A 20,405-nucleotide genomic window follows, 5' to 3' on the forward strand; every position below is an offset into this window, starting at 1 on the left:
GTGCTAATTCATTAAGTATTTTAAAGACAGAAATACAATACTGATAGTTAATTCTACTGTCAACGCTTTGCCATCCGATACTATTAAGTAGAGTTTCTTTGGTAGTTGTGTTGTCTGCGTTAAGAACTAGTCTTGTATATCTGTTCTGGGTGCGTTGCAGTTTTATCAAGTCCGTTTGTTACATTTAGAAGAAGAAGAAAAAAAAACTACCACACCAATTGTTATGGGCGTTACACTTTTCAGAACTCAATTTCCTTGAAATTGGTATTTAATTTCAACAAGATATAATTTTTATGAGTAAGTCATACCCTTGCAAAGCCCAAGGTTTATTGTTTATTCTCTTTGTGTAGCGCTGGTATTTGTGCTTAAACTGTGGAAAAAAGTGAAGTGTCCTCTACTCAAAAATAAATCACAGACATCTTGAACCAATTCTAAAGTTAGAATAGATCTATATTTCAGGTAGAATTATTGCCTAAAATCTGGCTAATTTCATAACATATTCTGAAGCAACAATTTTGGAAGGCATACCACGTGGGGCTAAATAACCAGATTTAGGCGTGAACTTTTGGATGTCTCCTGTAACGTATTTTCGCAATCATTACCTAGACACCTTCTACAACGCACCAATTCCATTGAAAATGCAAGTTAGATCACGATAAATGGGCAGCTGAGAGGTTTTTGTCAAAAGTTGATTGGCAGGGATAGCAGATCGCAAGAAAAATCGCAAATATATGGTTTGTCCAGAGTCCAGTATGCCACTGCTGTTATAGTTCACCGATTTTCGACCAGGGGTTTTGTCATTGAGTGATTTTGAAAAGAATATTCTTTGCATTTATAGAAAGCATCTGCGTAGTTATTGCGAAAATGCCCTAATAACAATACTTAAAGGACAAGTCCACTCCAACAAATAGTTGATTTGTATAAAAAGAGAAAAATCCAACAAGCAAAACACTGAAAATTTTATAAAAATCGGATGTAAAATAAGAAAGTTATGACAGTTTTAAGTTACGATTAATTTCACAAAACAGTTATATGCACATCCCGGTCGGTATGCAAATGAGGGAACTGATGACATCACGCACTCAATATTTCTTTTGTATTTTATCGTATGAAATATTCGAATTTTCCTCCCATTGTCCTGTGAAACAAAGGTTTATTTCTCCCTGAACATGTGAAATTACCATTGTTTAACATTTAATGGTTCAGTCATGTTGGTCCTTATTTTCAAATCTGTAAAAATTGATATATTGCATAATTCAAACAATAAAAAACAAAAGAAATAGTGAGTGAGGGACATCATCGATTCTCTCATTTGCATGTGACTAAAATGTGCATATAACTATTTTGTGAAAAATAAGAAAATTTCAAAATGTCATAACTGTCTCATTTTACATTCGATTTTGATGAAATTTTCATCATTATTCTGATTCTGATTTTCTTCTATTGATTTAAATCAACGCTTTTCTGAGGTTGACTTGACCTTTAACATCAGGGTCCCGTAACACAAAGGTTAGCGAGTAATCGTATGCTTGATTTTTACGATTGATTGTACATTTTTAGTCAATGCAATCAATCGTAGTAAAATGTTCTATGATCATTACTAAGCTTTGTGTTACGGGCGTATAATGATGATGATAATAGTAATAATGATTATAAAGATTTACCAGAAATCTAACCTCACACTTCCCTGATGTTACTACTACTGCTACTACCACTACTACTAACTATACTACTACTACTACTACTGGGCGTTGTGGCGTGCGCCTGTAATCCAAGCTGTGGGGAAGTTACAAATTGATGCAGAGGTTCGAGGTTCGAGCCCTGGTCACGTCTTTCGGATGGTGACGTTAAAGGTCGGTCCCAGACGTAAATAATCATATCTGATTGATACACGTCTGACAAAACTCAAATACACACACACACTACTACTACTACTTCTACTGTACTACTTCTACTGTACTACTTCTACTACTAATACTACTGCTCCTACTAATCGGATCTAAATGAGAAATCAAGAAACACAATTTTAGATATGTACTGTTAAACACCAGCCTTATGTTTTTATGAAATTATCAATGCGAATAAAGCGTGACTCCAGCCATGGTTCTGTAAAACGGAAAGTTGCAACCCAAGTGAATTTCTATATAGGCGGCAATGCGAGTATTAGCTGAATCATAAGTTTTCAGCACTGAAATGATTTGTTTCCATTGTTTTAGATTTATGATGACAGGGACTCTTCACACATTCAACTTGACATTTAAGAAATCAATACGTGTATTAGGGACTTGCAATTGTTGTTTTATTTTCAGTTGTAATTAACGACACCGCCTTCTTGCAACGGACCCCCAAGATACAAAACTTCTCCAGAGTTTTTCGCAATGTCCCCAATTAGAGATTAAAGGTAGACGCTTTACTATTATCCAAACGAAAATAAATTCTGCATTAAAAAAAAACTCTTTTCAGATCCGAAGCTTCCCCTTGCTAGTATCAGGCAGATGACTTCTTACTCTGTACCCGACAAATACTCCGATACAGAACGTCAAAATGTTTCTCATCAGGGGCTACATAACTGCAGTAGGCCAACCCTTTGCATGGAAATGACTCCATCAGGTAAACCGATATTTTTTTTTAAAAAAGAAGTCTTTCATTGTAAAACCAAAGCAACAAAGCCACTTTAGCTTTGCCTGAGCATGTATTAAACTAGCTTACATGTATATCCTAGGCCTATCATACGAACTCTTATAGGAGTTACGCGAGGTATGGAGAGTTTAAAAAGACAGCAAATATTTGGAAAATGTCCGTCAAATGACATAAAAAAAGATGGAGGTCTTTGTCGAAAATTGCTAAACCAGAACAGCAGTTTCCTCCTAAGTTCTGGAGCTGATGAAAAATTGCACTTATTTCGTTTGTCTAGAGTCAAGGACGATAGTGCTGTTTTGATTTCCCATGCAATTTTCGAAAAAGTATTCTTGGTTGTTCTTTGTCATAGTATTAAGGCATTTGACAATGCATTTACTCAGCTCTTGAACCCGCCGTACATCGCGGAGTAAAAAAAAACCTTTCATCAAGGTTCTTGTAACGCCCACCAGACTTTTTTCTTCGATCTTGCCGAGTAAAAGCTAACCTGGCGGCCAAAAAAATATATTGAATGGTCTGGGAAGATTCATTTAATATGTAGTACACAATATTTTTTTTCCCTTTTTTTTCTACAAAGTAGAAGAAGAAATAATCATAATATATCCATATCCAGTCTGAGAAAAAAAGGTATGACCCAATACATAACAAGTTAAATATCAGACACATTTGCATTCATTCAATTTTTACTATTCTCAAGTTTCATACAATTGAACCAAAATGCAAGACAACCTTAAAAAAGAACCTTAGTAAAAATGCATAGTATATTCTATCCTATCTATTGTTTCTGGAGCAAGTCGGGCATTGTTTACACAATCTACCTAGGACGGGGTCAGTCAAACTCAATTGGACGGCGTCAATCTCGATACTTCGTTTGCACTAAGAATGTTGGCTGATCCAGATTGTCATGCTGAGAAAAGAGTTTCGATCAAGTTGATCTGTTCGGCGCTAGTTCTAATATTATAGGGCTTCGTTTTTCTAGTTCGGCAGGTAGGCTTATACGCATTCTTTGGTCAAATACCCTCTTCGAAGTAATTCTACAATTTATTACTATAGAAGAGAGTCTACATTGAGGTATGTCTTTTTCCGCACCGATTTGCTTGTCCTTATCATTATTTTCTTTTTACTTATTGTAATGTTACCATTACGGTCGCATTAAGGAAATCAGCTCCAGACTGACCAAATGTACTTCGTTATTTCCAATGGCATTCCTTTGATCGAATTGCGTTCGGTTCCACCGTGTGACTTGGCACAACCATTCATGCATACCTGTATATTGCATTTTTACAAGGTCCAAGAAGATATCACCTAGTGTTTTCCAAGGCTCTAGTGGATTGTGCCGATGTCCAGGCAAATGGGATGAATGCCAGTGGAATCTACAGTATCCATCCTAATGGGATCAAAGAACCTCTAAAGGTCTACTGTGATATGACCACTGCTGGAGGTGGCTGGACGGTAAGTAGATCCTATAGCATGTATAAGGTGGTATTACAGAGTTTTTGCATTTCCTACGGAGCCGCCCTCTACAACGCACCAATTCCTTTGAAAATGCAAGTCAAATCACAATGGAGAGCTGAGGGGCTTTTGTCGAATGTCGGTGGACTGGGACAGCAGCGTAGTCTCTTAATTGATTCTGGACGACATATTTGCAATTGTTCGTCCGGTGTAGATCATCGGATGATCCGCTGTCCCGGTCCATCAACTTAATTTCGGCAAAAGCCTCTCAGCTCCCCACTGTGATTGGACTTGCATTTCCAAGGAATTGGTGCGTTGTAGAGAGCTGCTCCGTAGTAAATGTGGAAACTCTCTATTGTTTTGTGCGTCCCAGAAAAAAGGAAGCCAATCTTTAAAGACAAATATCATCATCATGAAATATGTCTTGATTTGTATGTTAAACAGTGGAGCTTTATGTTTGAAAAATCATGAAATTACTGGGTATAATGTGCGGAACATTTTTCTGAATGTACGTTGCACCAGTAATGTGGACGATATTATGTCCGATTTTATTTTATGTATAGGCTCGATAATAAGGATAGGATATCTCCAACAAACTGAAACAAATATTTTATTCAAACTGTAGGTCTTCCAAAGGCGGATGAACGGGTCAGTTGATTTCAATGCAAATTGGTCACTCTATAAGGATGGTTTTGGGAGTGTTTGGGGAGAACATTGGTTAGGAAACCAGAATGTATATCACCTGACGAATCAGCGCCCTTGCGAGCTTCGGATCGACCTCTACGACTTCAAAGGGAACACGATGCATGCGACCTACAGTCACTTCAGCATTTCCAACGAGACCATGAAATATGAATTGAGGCTTGGTTTATTTTCTGGAGGAGGGGCAGGTAAAACAGCCTTCTCTTCTTTCCATTTTCTTTTTTCCCCACCATTCTGATGCGATAATGTGTCACAAACGAACGTTTGGTATCTATATCTATTTTCTATAAGATGGATAGAGCTGTAACTTCCTCGTTTGAGCTCCCCACCCCCTCCCCCCCAAAAAATACCCAAAAGGTGAAAGGTCAAGCGTTGCATGAAGTTCCCTATGGACGTTTCACAATTTTTTTTCTATTGCGTGTGTGCGTGCGAGTGCGTACGTGGAGTACTTTACGCGTTGGTACAGCCTCATATATCTTTAATTGTGTCATGAAGTACTTTCTTTCCCTAATTTGCCTCAAAGTCGTACGTGCAGCATCGCACAAAAAGCTTTATCCAGCTTATGAATATCCATATCGATGCTTTAAGTCGAGTTCTTACGATCTCGACCCTCGATTTTATCCTCCAGGAGACTGCCTTACACAACACAACGGACACAAATTCAGCACCAGAGATCAAGACAATGATTTGTATGACGAATTCAACTGCGCTGAGGTTTACCAAGCTGGATGGTGGTATAAAAATACGTCGGAACGGATGTGCAGACTGAATGGGATTTACATTAATGAAGACGCTACAATTATAAAATTTAATAAAGGCATACTTTGGTCTTGTTGGAGTATGAACTCTCTTAAAGGAAGTGAAATGAAGCTCCGTCCGTTTTCGGAGGCTTAAACGTCACAAGCGAAAGCCAACCTAGTTAGGGCCAATTACATAAAGTTATATGTTGACTACTAATTCGGCCTCATTAAAATTTTCAAAGGGGAGGATAGCTCTGGGGAACTTCGATTTAAGCTACGCACATCCCCATCTCTATCCCAATTTCTTTCTTTACACACACACACAAATACACACGCACGCACACTTACATTTAAATGCTGTCGAGAGTAGATGGAGAAACAATAACATTGGTAATAATCCGTGACAGCGGCGGAAACACATTTATAGACCTTAAATTCATTTACGCAATCACGCAGCAGCTAATTGCCTTACGTTGACCTGCAGCTAGCCTCTTGTCGAGTCCCTGGCGGCTGCTTCCCGAGCGAAGCGAGGGATTTCCTAATTCGCGAAGCGAATTAGGCCTGGCGAGCGCAGCGAGCCAGGGCCTCTTGACATCTGAGCTGAATTATATATTCATGAGGAACATCTTCCTAATGAATATACATGAGTCATGAATATTACCGGTCACCTAGTAAACCATGTCAAAGCTGTTTCGTCCGGGGTTCGGAATACTAGTAGTCCACTATTCTGCAGGGGATTCATTTAATTGCGGGACCCTAAACGGGATTTAACCAGCAAAATGCTACATGTAGTGGTACTACTACTACTACTACTAGTACTAGCCGTAACAGACCCATCACCGCCCCGAAACTTCCCGGGAGATTGGCCTGGTCAGATTCGAGTCAAGGGGAAGCACCACTAACTGCAAAACCCGACTTCAGCATTCCCTCACTGCACCGCGGAGATCGATAATCGACGCAGAGTGGAATCGCATGAAAGATTACATTTTTCCATATCTTGTTGGGTAGATTTACAAAAACATCTCGTCCTTTCAGTGCAGATTTAATTTCATCGACTTGCAAATCCTTAAATCGGTCAATATTCAGCATTTTAGAGGCATATTCAATGCTCTTTGATATTTCGTCGTCACTCTTCGCCAAGAATACACTGGTCGCCATTCAAGATGAGCTCATGAATATTCAATATGTCGTCATAGCAGCCCGCGCTCTCATTGGATAATTTTCACCGACCAGTTTTTGGTCGGAATATTGGTAAAAACAATAAAAAACTAAATAAAGTCGGTCAAGAGGCTAACCTGCAGCTGGTGCATCTCTGACAAACTTCCGTTTACGTGTCCTCTCAGCATGGATCCTCTCCGGGAGGGCGCAACGATATTTCGACCTCAAAGGCATTACTCTCTATAGTGAGTCACAGAAAAAGGGGAAACCGAGACTCCCATGTTTCTTCCTTCACAGGCAAATAAATTATGATGTTTTAATTTACATCATCATACAATTTAATTATTCCTATATAATTTTGATACCTAACATGAGACGAACACGTCACGCGTCAATGAGCAAAACGAGTTTAAAATTCGAGTTGCGCAGTAAAATTGGACAAGATTGGTTCATAATACGACGACCGTGGTAATTCGATGATATTCATGATATTTGTTAAGTTTCTCTCACTGATCCATGAAAAGAGAGTGGATTCAGATTCACACATGATTTTCAGCTGCAATCGTTTCTGCGTGCCTCATCTGTCAATGCGTGAACGATTTGCAAAGCTGTTGGTCCAGATAAGATTCCACTCTTTTCGTTAAAACCAAATTTATAGCAAAAACACATTTAACAATTGTGAAATCTATCACTGAAAACGGATTTCCCTGATTTGTGGGACGCACTGTATTTCGAACTTGCTTCTTGGGATGTTTGTGCCTGTATGTGACAATTAACCTGAAATCGAGGACGTTAGGGGGAAATGCAAATTTATTTATTTTTCTTCAAATTATTATATTTGCAGCCAGTTGGGTGTCTGTAAGTTACTTATGCTGCAATCTCACCAGCTAATAGCTGCAAATAGCTTTTGCAGGTCTGGGCCCCGTCTTACAGAGAGTTACGATTGACCGTAACCCTATGGAAATCAATCGCTGTCATTTTTTTGGTACAGGAAATTTGCAAACTGTCCTTTGTAAAAACAGAGGCGAACACACCAAAATGTCAAGAAATCACTGAATTTATAAATATACATCAAATCTAGAATTATTTTTATGGAACAAACATGCATTTTTAGTTGTGGGCGTTGCTGGCGTTCCATAGTTGAGGTTGATCAGATTAATCTCAACTCTTCGTTAGACGGTGCCAGGTGTGTGGAATGTGATTGCGAGGTTACCGATTACATCGTACGTGAAGTTCCATAACAAACAAACAGATAAACAAAATGTACTCAATTACCAATGTGCAGCCTACTCATGCCTTGTGTACTGAAAGCTCTCTCTCCTGTATCGGAACAGCAAGTTTTGTATGTGCTAGTCTTTTGCTAGTCTTTTGCTATATACAAAACATGAATGACGATGCTCTCCTCCTGTGGCTGTGATCTTTTAGATTTGTGTTTATAAAAAATCTGATTATCAAAGACTGGATTGTTACCAAGAGCCCTTTCATCTTATGGAATATACTGGCTATCGAAATTAGGAAAGATCGGTGCAGGATGACAAGTTTTTGAACTTGATTTCCATTTTCCTGTGTCTTAGCAGTACTATGCTATTTTACAGTACAGTCCCTCTCATTCCTTTTTGTGTGAAGTGGATTTTACTTATGGCATTAGCCCTCATACTTGACTGTGTTGGCTGGTTATCCTTGATCTGTCATCATGGCAGGTGGCAGCAACCTTGTTGCGCCTGAAGTGTTTAAAGGGGCAGATGGAGCTGTGTTTATCATAGATGAACTGTTATGTTTTCTTTCTAATAAGCTGAATACGATCACGACTGATGAACTAGTCAGACTGATTTCTTCTTCCTTTAAATCTGAGGAGATTGAGGAGTAAAAAAAAAGGCCCTATTTGATTCGTGTGGTGATTTTGGTTCTCAGAGGAATGTACAGCATAAGGGCCCTTCAAAGGACATTAATAACATTAAGCAATGATCAAATTGCTTCTTGAATGTGGTGACAGGGCTCCCACGTTTGTTGCCCTGGATTTGAATAGGCTTCCACCTGTGAGCTTTGATAGTTTGGATGTGTCTGCCTTACTTGGTAGACTCCAAAAGTTAGAGGGAGAGATGTCAGCTCTGAAACAATCTGTGTTGTGTCAGGCAAAAGTTCCAGAAGATCTGCAGCTAGTTGCTTCACAAATGGATTTGCGAGTGTCTTCGTTCAGTGCAGCACCAAAAGCTAAATTCACGTCTACGAAGTCTGATGTTCCTGATGTACCGGTGCCGAATATACCGGTGCCACAAGAAGACCAAATATATGATTCTTGGAGCCAGGTAGTACGACGACGTGGTGGGAGGCGTAGAGCTTCACCTGAAGAGTCCGTCGACAGGCAAACCACAAACGTTCGGGTGACGAAACAGCCGGAAAAGAAGCCCGGTATTGTGGGGACTGCCTCTGTTGGGGGAATACTGGCAGCCAAGACCAAAGAGGTTAATGTGTTTGCCACGAGATTCGACCCTGAGCCGGATTCCTCCACTCTCCAGGGATATCTCCGTGAGAAGATAAACGATTCTATTACGTGTCGAAAAATAGTTAAAGAGAATGACCGTTTTTCCTCATTCCATACCACTGTCTTATGCAATGATGTGAATGACATGTATGCGCCTGATATCTGGCCAGATGGTATTTTTGTCAGGAGGTATTTTGAACCTCGAAAGCAGAGACCTGGCGTGCATGATGCAGGGTCCTCTGGGCCTGGCAGAGAGAACTGAAACAGACCTAGCTAGGTTTTTGCTTTTTTTGCTCCTTTTTTTCTTCCTTAGATCCAAATTCAAAGTTATCAGTTATAATTGTCGGGGAATGCGTCTTGGGCAGAGTACTGCTGACAAAAGCCGTCATTTTGTCATTGAACTTTTTTCAATGAAGATGTAGATATCATATGTCTTCAAGAAACGTGGCTAGCTAAGCAAGATTTAAATAAAATTAACTCTCTACATCCTTCATATCATGGTATTGGGGAATCTACCACAGATCTTAGAAATGGTTTTGTCCAAGGTCGAATACCTGGAGGAGTTGCTATCCTTTGGAATACTAGATATGAACACCTAATAAGTGAAATCAGATTTAATACTGATTGGGCTGTAGGTATTAAAATTACTTGAGATGATAAAAAAATTGTTATTATTAATGTATACACCCCTTTTGAAAGTCTAGATAATGAAAGTCTTTTTCTTGAGAAATTAGGCTACATTTCTTCTGCTGTGGCAGAGTTGGATACCACAAGTGTTTTTATAGTTGGTAATTGGAATGCGGACATCTCTGATCATGGTTCGCTTTTTGCAAATCACTTGAAGGCATTTTGTAATTATAATAATAATGTTTTATCAAGTCTTGATTTTTTACCAGGTGGAAGTTATACATATGTTAGTGAAACTTGGTATACTACTTCTTGGTTAGATCAATGTATTAGTACAGCAGATGCTCATGACTCCATCGAGGATATTAAGATAGAATACAAATTTGCTACCCCAGATCATATTCCAAATAGTATATCAATTGATTTTGGGCACTTGCCAGGTCAAATGAAGACTGGTTCGAATAATATTAGAAAGGGGAAGATAGATTGGATGAGGATTAATGATAGTCTCAAAGATGAATATTGCCGCCGAACTGAGTTAGGGTTAAATGAAATAAATTTGGTGTCTGATGCCTTTTCTTGTAATGATCCTAATTGTACAACTTGTGGTCACATAGGTGAATTATGTAATTTGTATAACAGTATTGTAGATGTTTTATGTGATGCAAGTGATTGCTTGTATAAGTTTAAAAGGGTCCAGGGACATTCAAAGCCTGGCTGGAATGAACATGTTGCACAGCTTCACTCACAGGCTCGAGAAGCTCTTTTGCGTTGGTAGAGGATGGACAAATTATAAATGGCCCTCTCTTTGAGTTGAAAAATAAGGCGAATGCGCGTTTTAAATATGCTTTACGTTTTGTTAAAAATAATGAAAACACTATGTGTGCAGATTCAATTGCTAGTAAACTGCAAATTAAGAGTTATGATGATTTTTGGAAAGAAATCAGGTATATGAATAATAGTAAGTCACCCTCACCTACAAACATTGAAGGTGTCACAGGAGATAATGAAACATGTGAACTATGAAGAAAGCACTATAAGGATCTGCTAAATTGTGTTAGAAGTGAAATGCTTTTAGTTAAATATGTTTCTTTTCATGATGATATGATTGTTTCCCCGGAAGAAATTGTAAAAGCCATTAAGAAGCTTGATGGCAATAAGTCATGCGGGTTAGACGGTATAACTGCAGAGCATTTAAAGTATGCTTACTCCAAATTAGGTCCTTGCTGTATGCTTTTCTGGTTTTTTAATTCATGGAATACTACCCGATAGTATGCTATCTGTTATTTTGGTCCCTGTGTTGAAGGACAAAGCGGGCCGAATTGCTAGCAAAGATAACTATAGACCCATTGCGTTAGCAAGTGTAATTTCTATAGTCTTGGAGAAGATAATTCTGTGTAGGTTAGAAAAATATATTTCAATATGTGATAATCAATTTGGCTTTAAAGCGAAACATGGAACTGATATGTTTTTTTTTTTTCTAAAAAAGATCATTGCGAGCTATCAAAAGAGAAATTCCTCGGTGTTTTTATGTTTTATTGATGCCTCCAAAGCATTTGATATATAGAGTCAATCATGGAAAACTCTTCCAAAAATGTATGATAGTTATTTGATCAGGATATTGATATATTAGTATGGTAACCAAACTATGATGATTAGATGGGGTAGCTGCCTATCCTACTCGTTTACTGTTGTTAATGGTGTTCGACAAGGAGGTATATTGTCTCCATACCTTTTTAACTTGTACATGGATGACTTATCTGTGAAATTGAATTATTGTAGTACTGGCTGTTTAGTTGGTTGTACCAAGATTAATTACTTGATGTATGCTGACGATCTTGTAATTTTTAGTCCGTCAAATACCGTGTTGCAGAGTCTGTTAAATGTTTGCACTCAGTTTGGTATGGATAATGATGTCAAATTTAATGCGAAAAAAGTCATGCTATGTTTGTAACTTGTAAAGATCATAATAGATTAGTGTTTCCAGATTTCTATCTGTGTGGCGCCAAACTTGGAGACCAGATATCTTGGTCATTTTTTTACAGAGGACCTATGTGATTATAGAGATATTTATAGACAGTGTCGCAAACTTTATGCACAAGGAAACACACTGTGCAGGAAATTCCATATGTGCTCCCATGGAGTAAGGATTGCATTATTTCGAGCATATTGTACACCGTTGTATACTGCAAATTTGTGGTGCAAAAATAAAAAGAGCAGTTTAAAGGAAAATGAAACCTTTGGAACAAGATAGCTTGTGTGAAAATAGAAAAATCAAATAAACAGATCAACGAAAGTTTGAGAAAAATTGAATGAATAATAAGAAAGTTATGAGCATTTGAAGTTTAGATCATTGTTTTAATGTAGATCCTCCTATTGGCAATGCGACAAAGATGTAAGATAGCCATAGAGATAATTAGTATACATCTCTATGAAGATAGCACATGTGAACAACTTTCCCATTGCTTTTGTATATATTTCACTTAAAATGCCTCTTTATCACATCTATCAGTAGATAATTAGTTCTTTCTATAGGAGGGCTTGTAATACATATTTTCAAAGAATATATTATGGACAAAGAGTTTGTATCACCATAAGAAAGAGCAAAAATATAAATTTTGGGGGTATTTTATAGTCCATCAAAGGGAAAGTTGTTCACATGTGACATCACACATATCTGTCGCATTGCCAATAGGAGGATCTCCATAGCATTAGTGATCGAAATATTCAAATGCTCATAACTTTCTCATTATTTGTCCGATTTTTCTCAAACTTTCTTTGATCTTATTCTTTGATTTGTCTCTTTCCACACAAGCCCACTTGTTCCAAGGGTTTTCATTCCCCTTTAAGGAATCTTATGGTAGCCTATAACGGTGCTATGAGAATGCTTCTTCAGTTACCTAGGCACTCTAGTGCTAGTAGAATGTTCGCTGACGCTCATGTACCTTCATGTCAAGCCGTTCTTAGAAACCTCACTTTTAAGTTTATTGAGAGAATTGACATTTCTGAAAATGCTATTGTAAATATACTGGTTAACCCTTTACAGAGCTGTACGAGGTACACCTCGGAACTGTGGAAGCGTTGGTATGACAATTTGTTAGCAGAGTCATAAGTAACTAGTGGTCTACTAATATTAGTCTGTATCTTTGTCTTTTTCGAGACAAGTTACTCATTTTGCCATATGTAAATATTTCCATTGTACTATTCACTTATTGCTTAACCACTTAGTGTGATTTGTTTTTCTCCTTTCCGACTGTTTATACTTTATTTGTTCTTTGTTTATTCCAGTATTATCTTTGTATGTTTGTCTTGATGTATATTACATGTATGTTATTTGTTGATATGGACCTCTGCATATGCAGCTGTGTCTGGAATAAAGCTTTTGAATTGAATTGAATTGAAATAAGAAACAACTATCAGATCATTTTCATATTGAATTAATAATAATGATAATCCGCTTTTATAAATGTATAGCGCTTAATACATCGGAACAACGTGTCTAAGCGGTTAACAGATATATCATTATCCCGGTCATCGGATTCAATCAGTAATTCCCGCACGTAATGTGTGCACATACTCCACTCCCTGGGGAGTATTCTAGTCAGTCGCCGGTGAGACGCACACAGTACTGGACAATACCTTTGAATTTAGAAATATATTCTTCAATGACTATGGAATACGATTTCCATTCGGCACATAGAACAGTTACGTCGGCTACTTAATAATGAACCTATCCATTAAGTATATTTTAGATATGAATAAATTTTAATTGAAGTAGAAAGAAAAAATGATACAAACTCAACGACTTACACTAATAATGATTATGATCAATTCATCAATCTCATACAAAATAACATCCAACTACATCTACAATAGGAATCTACGAGGAATATGAAAAAGAGGTAAATAAAAGAAAAGAGAAGTGATTATTGAAAGATAGAGAAATAAGATCTGAATGAAGAGGGAAAGGAGGACAAGAACAAAGAAGAGGAGAAAAATATAGAAAATGAAATCAAACGGGAAGAATAAATAGCAAAAGAAAGTAAAGATGAGTAAAAAAAAAATCAAGGGGCACGTTTCATGAAAAGCATTGTCTGTAATTTCAAGAAAAAACTACTGTTAATACTTGCATGTGATTGACTGGGGGAAACTTGTAAGCGAAAATCCCCGACAAAACTGTCCATGAAATACTCCCGAGTTACATGTAATTTTTGTTGAAGGTAAACGACAAGTTTAAAACACTACAAATATATACGTTACGAGGAAGAAGACAATTCAGAATATAATTACCCAATGACATTATACACCATAATATTCACAAAAAAGAATATGATACGCATATTTCGTGTGAAATGTTTATGATTCATGTATATACAAAATTCCAATAATGCTAGATTATTAGCTTATTTCATTATTCAAATGTTTCAGTTTGATAAAACCACTAAGAAGCAGTTTAAACTGCAAGCATAATCTAAAAACCCTTTCTCTGGTAAGAAATTAATTAAAACTACTACTACCACTACTACTACTACTACTACTACTACTACTACTTCTACTACTACTACTACTACTACTACTACTACTACTACTACTACTACTACCACCACCACTACTACTACTACTACTACTACTACAACTACTACTACTACTACTACTACTACTACTACTACTACTACTACTACTACTACTACTACTACTACTACTATAATATACTACAACTACTACTACCACTTTTAGTACTACTACTAATATAACTACTACTACTAGTACTACTACCATTTCTACTACTACTACTACTACTACTACTACTACTACTACTACTACTACTACTACTACTACTAATTCTACTACATCCAAATCCCTGGTCCTAACATATCAAAACCGATACTTTGTGTATTTAAAGGTTTGGCCATCACAATTCAGCAAAATCAATTAATCCCTTCTTCATAATCAAGAAGAATGGTTCATAAACCTTTCGTGGCTTGAAAATATGACTATGATTATTTGCATGGTTGAGTGATCACATGGCTTATAGGTTCATCATGCTCGATCGCACTCATTGTACATTGTTTTTGCTTCTTTGGTGGCAAAAGTGTTGGCCTTTCAAAAACCTAGCTTTTTTAGTACACCTTTGTGGAGTGTAATAAAAGAGAATAGGCCCATGATAGCTGCATATATAGCAGAGCCCGAAAAACATATTTACAGCTTCATTTGCTGCTGAATCCGGCAGAAGTAGCCAACAAACTATTCTACTTAAATTAGAAAAAAAGTTTAACTTTCAATTACTAACATGTCTCGTCTGACACTTCTCGATGACGATCTTGATCGTTATCACGACGTTTATCGGAATGGCTTCTCGAAGATCGCGAAGAAAGACATTGTTTTGAAGGAAGTCGCTCAACATTTCGACAACATCGTTTTGAAGAAGATGACTGACGTATTCCAAGCAGAAGATCAATTTAATCTTCTAGGTGTCGGTGTTGGTGAAGGCACGTAATATTATTCTGTTTCTCCTCGTTTTTCTGGTTCGATTTGAAAAGTTGTATGGGTCTCTGGCTAGGGGCGGATTCCTAATTCACATAGGGTGGGGGAGGGGCAATCCCGGGGAGGGGGGGGGGGCAATGGAGACCCACCCCTTTCTGCTCATCGCATTTTCGAGGACGTGTATAGAATATTGTTTAAATAACATAATCAGAAAAGTTTAGAATATCATAATTTTGACATTCCTTGTCCGATGTTGATGACATGATCAGTTCTATTTGTCTGTTTCTCTATTCCAATCATAATTTCATCCTAGTGTACCCTTTAAATAAAGCATTCTAATATTTCCTTAACAGGTCATTGTGAGTTTCACTTCTTGAAGCGTCTTGGATCTCACTTCAGATCGATTAAAAATGTAGCGGTGGAACCTAATGAAAGCTTATTCAAAGTATTTAAAGCCGAAACGCAGTCTTGGAGTTCCGATACAGAATCAAATTGTGAATCGCATTACTTCGTTAGCTCTCTCACGCAATTCTTTGATGAAAGCCCCCTGGTGGATCGCAAGTACAACTTAATTAGCGCCGTGCATTCGCTCTACTATACCGGCGACTTAGAAGCGACCTTCATACGACTGATGTCAATGCTTAAAGATAATGGAGTTATGGTCATTGTCTTATCAGGTAGGTTCGAACACAGCATGTATATGTACAGTTATATGCCAATAACGACGGTAATCAAAATTTGCCAAATATCCAAAGGAGAACTCCTCATTTGTGTATCCATGAGATACTCCCATTAAAAAAAAAAAAAAAAAAATAGTGTGCCTCTCAAGGGGGGGGGGGGGGGGCGGATGTGCCATTACCTCGATCTGCCTCTGTATCGTGTTTTGTTTTTTCAAATTTGAAAAAAAATGCACAGTATTAAGCGTTGTTTTAGCAAAAACACACGTCCTGAATACGTTTCATTTTAACTCAAAATAGGATATTCCCTTTATAGTATAAATCATGAAGCGAAGTAAGCTAGGACAAACCTCTCACAGAATGTTACATACTGTATTTTTAATGATATCTGATGATTATTTTTATTTGTAATTCATGTTTATTTCGTTTTGGACTGCATGTTATTTTTAATAAAATCCACCTTTTCCAATCAAGGTACTGTTAGAAATTCGTATTTCTGATTTCGAAACGGAAAAAGCAAAACCGAAATGATGAGTAAAAATATATTTTTTTCGAGATTTAAAACAGAAAACGGTCATATTTCAATATTTTGCTTGAAGAATGAAAAATGTAAAAACGGGAAAACTGAAGACTGCTGGAGTTTTGCAAAAGGGGCAAAAAATCAATAAAACGAGCTTAAAATATCTGATATTCCAATCTGAAAAAGGGTCAAGTTAAGCTCTATATTTCAAGCACTTTTTAGGAAAAGTGTGAGGTGGATATGGATCGCACTTAATAAATAGCTGATATTTTTCATTATTATTACTTTGAGTTTTGACATAGGACTGGGACATTCAAATGATATTATGTCATCATGTGAAAATAATGACTATCTTCCTATTCCTCTTCCTATGCGCGAGATGAAACTTGTCGATATTCCATTCTGAAAATTTGACAATACAATTATTCAATTAATATCTTATTTATTAATCTAATAAGCCTAATGAGAGCGCAAAATATGTTAATATTATGACTTGAAATCTGGATATTCCAAGTACCATTGTAATTATGAATGGGATGCATTAGTTAATACATTTTTAAACGATTAATGCGAGCGCAAATCGCGAGCCGAAATATTTGATAAACTGTCATGAATTAATATTGAGATATACATAGCTCACCAATCAAAATGCGAGCGTGCAGCGTTAGCTGATACGTTTTGACAATCGGATCTGACTAGGGATATTTTGAGAACTTTATGGAATACACGAACATAATAATAGGGACCGGACAAATCAAATTTTGTGAGCGCGCTGCGCGAGCAGAAAATGTTGATTTTCAGGCTATAAAACTGACATTCTTACAGAGGACTCTTTAAAAATCAATTTCTAATTCAAACAAAATAATGAAAGTTCGATTTCCGAGCTAAAATATGTTTTGTATATTGATCTCCAAACTTGATATTTTAAGCTTCACATTAAGCAAGATATGTAAATCACCTAACAGGCAATGTGAGCACGAAGCGGGAGCGAAAATTTTATATAGTGACATGAAAGATTGTTTTTATTTTCAAAGTCTTCCCCTCATCTTATTTTATTCACTCGTTTTCCTCCTCTTCTTGTTTCTCTTCTCTTTTACCTCTCCCCCCTTTTTTTTTGTGATCTGCCAATAGGGGATGGGGGGCGGGCCCCTCGCCCCCTGGATCCGCCTATGATGAACACATTATTATTATTATATATGGCATGAAAGAGTGTCTTTTCCCAAATAATTTGATACCATATTTATGTGGTATGTGTTACGCTTTGATGACCAGAAGGTATTCTTTGCTGCGATGTAAATTTTGATTTGCGCCAAAGTAAGGCATGACTGCAATTAATGAATCAAGATGTCAACGATGTCATAATCCTAGAATGGTTGCATTGAAATCCATTTCAAAACACCTTTTCAGTAATTTACATGTTTAATTGTTAAATAAACACATTTAACTATCGATTCTCAAGTTAATTTCATTGAAAAGGGATTTGAAGATATATTCTTATCTCATTAGGATTATGGCATCTTTGGTATCTGAATTTCCAATGCTATCAAACTATTTTCTGTTAGATAAATAATTACTAATTAAGTCATTTGCAATACACCGGAAGCCATAGAAACATAATTTCCGAATTAAAATACGGCAATCCATACAGTCGAAAGCCCTTTAAAGGTCTTAAAAAGTCCAATCAAAAAGTTATTGTTATTTCTGTAAGATCTAAAAGGGCATGGTGAGTCCTGTGTCTCTTTCTAAACCCACATTGTATTTCATATGGTATATTATTCTTCTCAATATATGTCATCATTAAATTTGATCACAAATTATTTTTTCAAAGATCTTGCTAAAAACAATTAAAGCAGAAATGGGTCTATACTTATTCAAATGAGTTTTATATCCCTTTTTAAAGACAGGTAAAAGTTTCAAAGAATCTGGAACAGTACCATGTTCAATTGAAAGGTGAACAATATTGCAGTGGTTGGGCTATGGCAAATGCAGAATACTGTTACTACTTTAGGATGTTTACCACCATGACCTAATTGACTCTTACTCGCATCTGGTTCTTTAATAATTCTAATAATGATAAGTTTTAACTGGACAAAAGAACATAGACGAATGGTAATTATCCTTTAATCAGCGACTTATGTCTATGTTAGGATCTGGACGTCCACCTTGTGTGCTATCTTTAACCTTTGTCCCAAAACTAACAAAACTATTATTATAAATATATTGTTTTTTGGGTAAAAATCATGAAAAGCAGCCACACAAAAAAACAACAGCAACAAGATAACACCTTGCTTATTTTTTTTTTGGTCATATTTATTTATTTTTCTTGTTATAAAGGACCGAACTTGATTTATCGAACACACGACAATAACCCGTGGTTACCAGCATTCGACCGCTATTCTGCCACACCAGAAAGTCTTAAAGTCGTTCAGCTGGCCGAAAGAGAAGGATACAAAGTGACCGAATTCGAACTGAATACCAAGTGGGACGTCACGGCTTTATTTGACGAGAAATCGGAGTTGGGAGACAAACTTGCCGACTTCTTGACCATGACGGCTTATTTTCGTAAATCGGCACCGGCAGGAAAGCTTGAAGAATTCATGAAGTTTTGGCGAGCGTCCTGCTCAGAAGATGGAAATGGACGTCTCCATACTGAACCCGGGGAGAAGCTTTTTTTCATCACTAAGTAGGTGGTGTTTTTACCACATTGTTAAAACTAGATTCGTAAAGGCTAAGTGCACCCTAACAAAAAGCTGGTTTGAATAAAAAGATAAAAATCAAACAGGCATGACAATGACAATTTCATCAAAATCGGGTGTTTATGACATTTCAAAGTTTCGCTTTAGTTCAAAACAAACAAGATTTTTTTTCATAAAAAAGGCACCCTTCAATGATAGCGTGACCTGTACGCATTTCTATGAATAGATTTTATCAAAAGTCTTTCATCGGAATTTGATCGGAATGTGTATACACTTGCAAGTAGCTCCCATTGCTTTAACAGTGAGATATGCAGCGAAAGATAATTTGATAACGCTCCAAAACTCAGACCGACTATTTGTAACACTTAAAAAGAAAATCTGATTCGGCAATTTGACTTGGGAAAAACTTGCCATTTGAAATGAAACAATCACAATCTCTTTCAATTTCTAAACGAAACTGAAAGTTTATTTTTATTTTGTCCAATCCCTCTGTCTTTTTACTGGCCCATTCGTTTTAATTGTAAATGTAAATCATTGTTTTTAGTTGACGGAAAAAAGTACAATACAATGTCATTTAAAACTTTAAGCTTTATTGTTGCTTGATAAATAATATTGAAATCAATCATTTATGCCAATCTACTTTATTTGTTTTAATCATCTAATGCTTTATATGTGATTTTGATTATTCATTATAGTTTGTATTAATAAGAATGATGTCGTACAATGTATAATAATGCACTATTAAATGGAAAGCTAATTTAGCACTTACAGAACTTGTATAGTGACTGCACTTCTGATTGCTGATTTTTCTAGTTTAAATTTGAATTACTATATCAGCATTCCGAGGTGCAGTCACTATACAAGCTCTGAAGGTGTAGGTACTAAATTAGCAATTCCTTTTTAGAGTGTATATAATCATCGCCGTTTTGCAGTTTTGTCGTATGGTATCACGAGTTTAGTTTTTAGGTCAAAATTTTGTATATTTGCATATATGTATTTTCACTTCGTTTATACATTTTATCATGTATTCCAGGGGCAAGATTCGTTCGTGAGAAGATCGACGACCGTGCTTATTCGACTATTGGCTCATTAGCATTTATTTTTGTATTATTTGTTAAGTTTCGCTCACTGATTCCTGAACAAAAATTCGATTCAGATTCACAAGTGAGTTTCTGCGGAAATCGTTTCTGATATGCCTCAATATTTCTTGTTTGTAATATTTTCCATGCG

At 36.7% G+C, this 20,405-nt stretch overlaps 2 protein-coding genes across 2 annotated transcripts; both read left to right on the forward strand.

The window, feature by feature from the left end:
• Positions 1–3,938: 3,938 nt before the first annotated feature.
• On the forward strand, positions 3,939–12,077 carry LOC135155063 (ficolin-1-like). The gene is made up of 3 exons (XM_064103598.1): positions 3,939–4,089; positions 4,715–4,979; positions 5,420–12,077. The coding sequence occupies exons 1-3, from the start codon at positions 3,994–3,996 to the stop codon at positions 5,683–5,685; spliced, it is 627 nt and encodes a 208-aa protein (XP_063959668.1). The 5' UTR covers positions 3,939–3,993; the 3' UTR covers positions 5,686–12,077.
• A 3,011-nt stretch (positions 12,078–15,088) lies between these two features.
• Positions 15,089–19,166, forward strand: LOC135155214 (histamine N-methyltransferase-like). Its single transcript, XM_064104112.1, has 3 exons — positions 15,089–15,287; positions 15,636–15,959; positions 18,814–19,166. Exons 1-3 carry the CDS (start codon positions 15,089–15,091, stop codon positions 19,164–19,166), a joined length of 876 nt encoding a protein of 291 aa, XP_063960182.1.
• Positions 19,167–20,405: the final 1,239 nt, after the last annotated feature.

Source organism: Lytechinus pictus, chromosome 8 (genome assembly GCF_037042905.1).
Source record: "Lytechinus pictus isolate F3 Inbred chromosome 8, Lp3.0, whole genome shotgun sequence".
NCBI classification, from domain to species: Eukaryota; Metazoa; Echinodermata; class Echinoidea; order Temnopleuroida; family Toxopneustidae; genus Lytechinus; species Lytechinus pictus.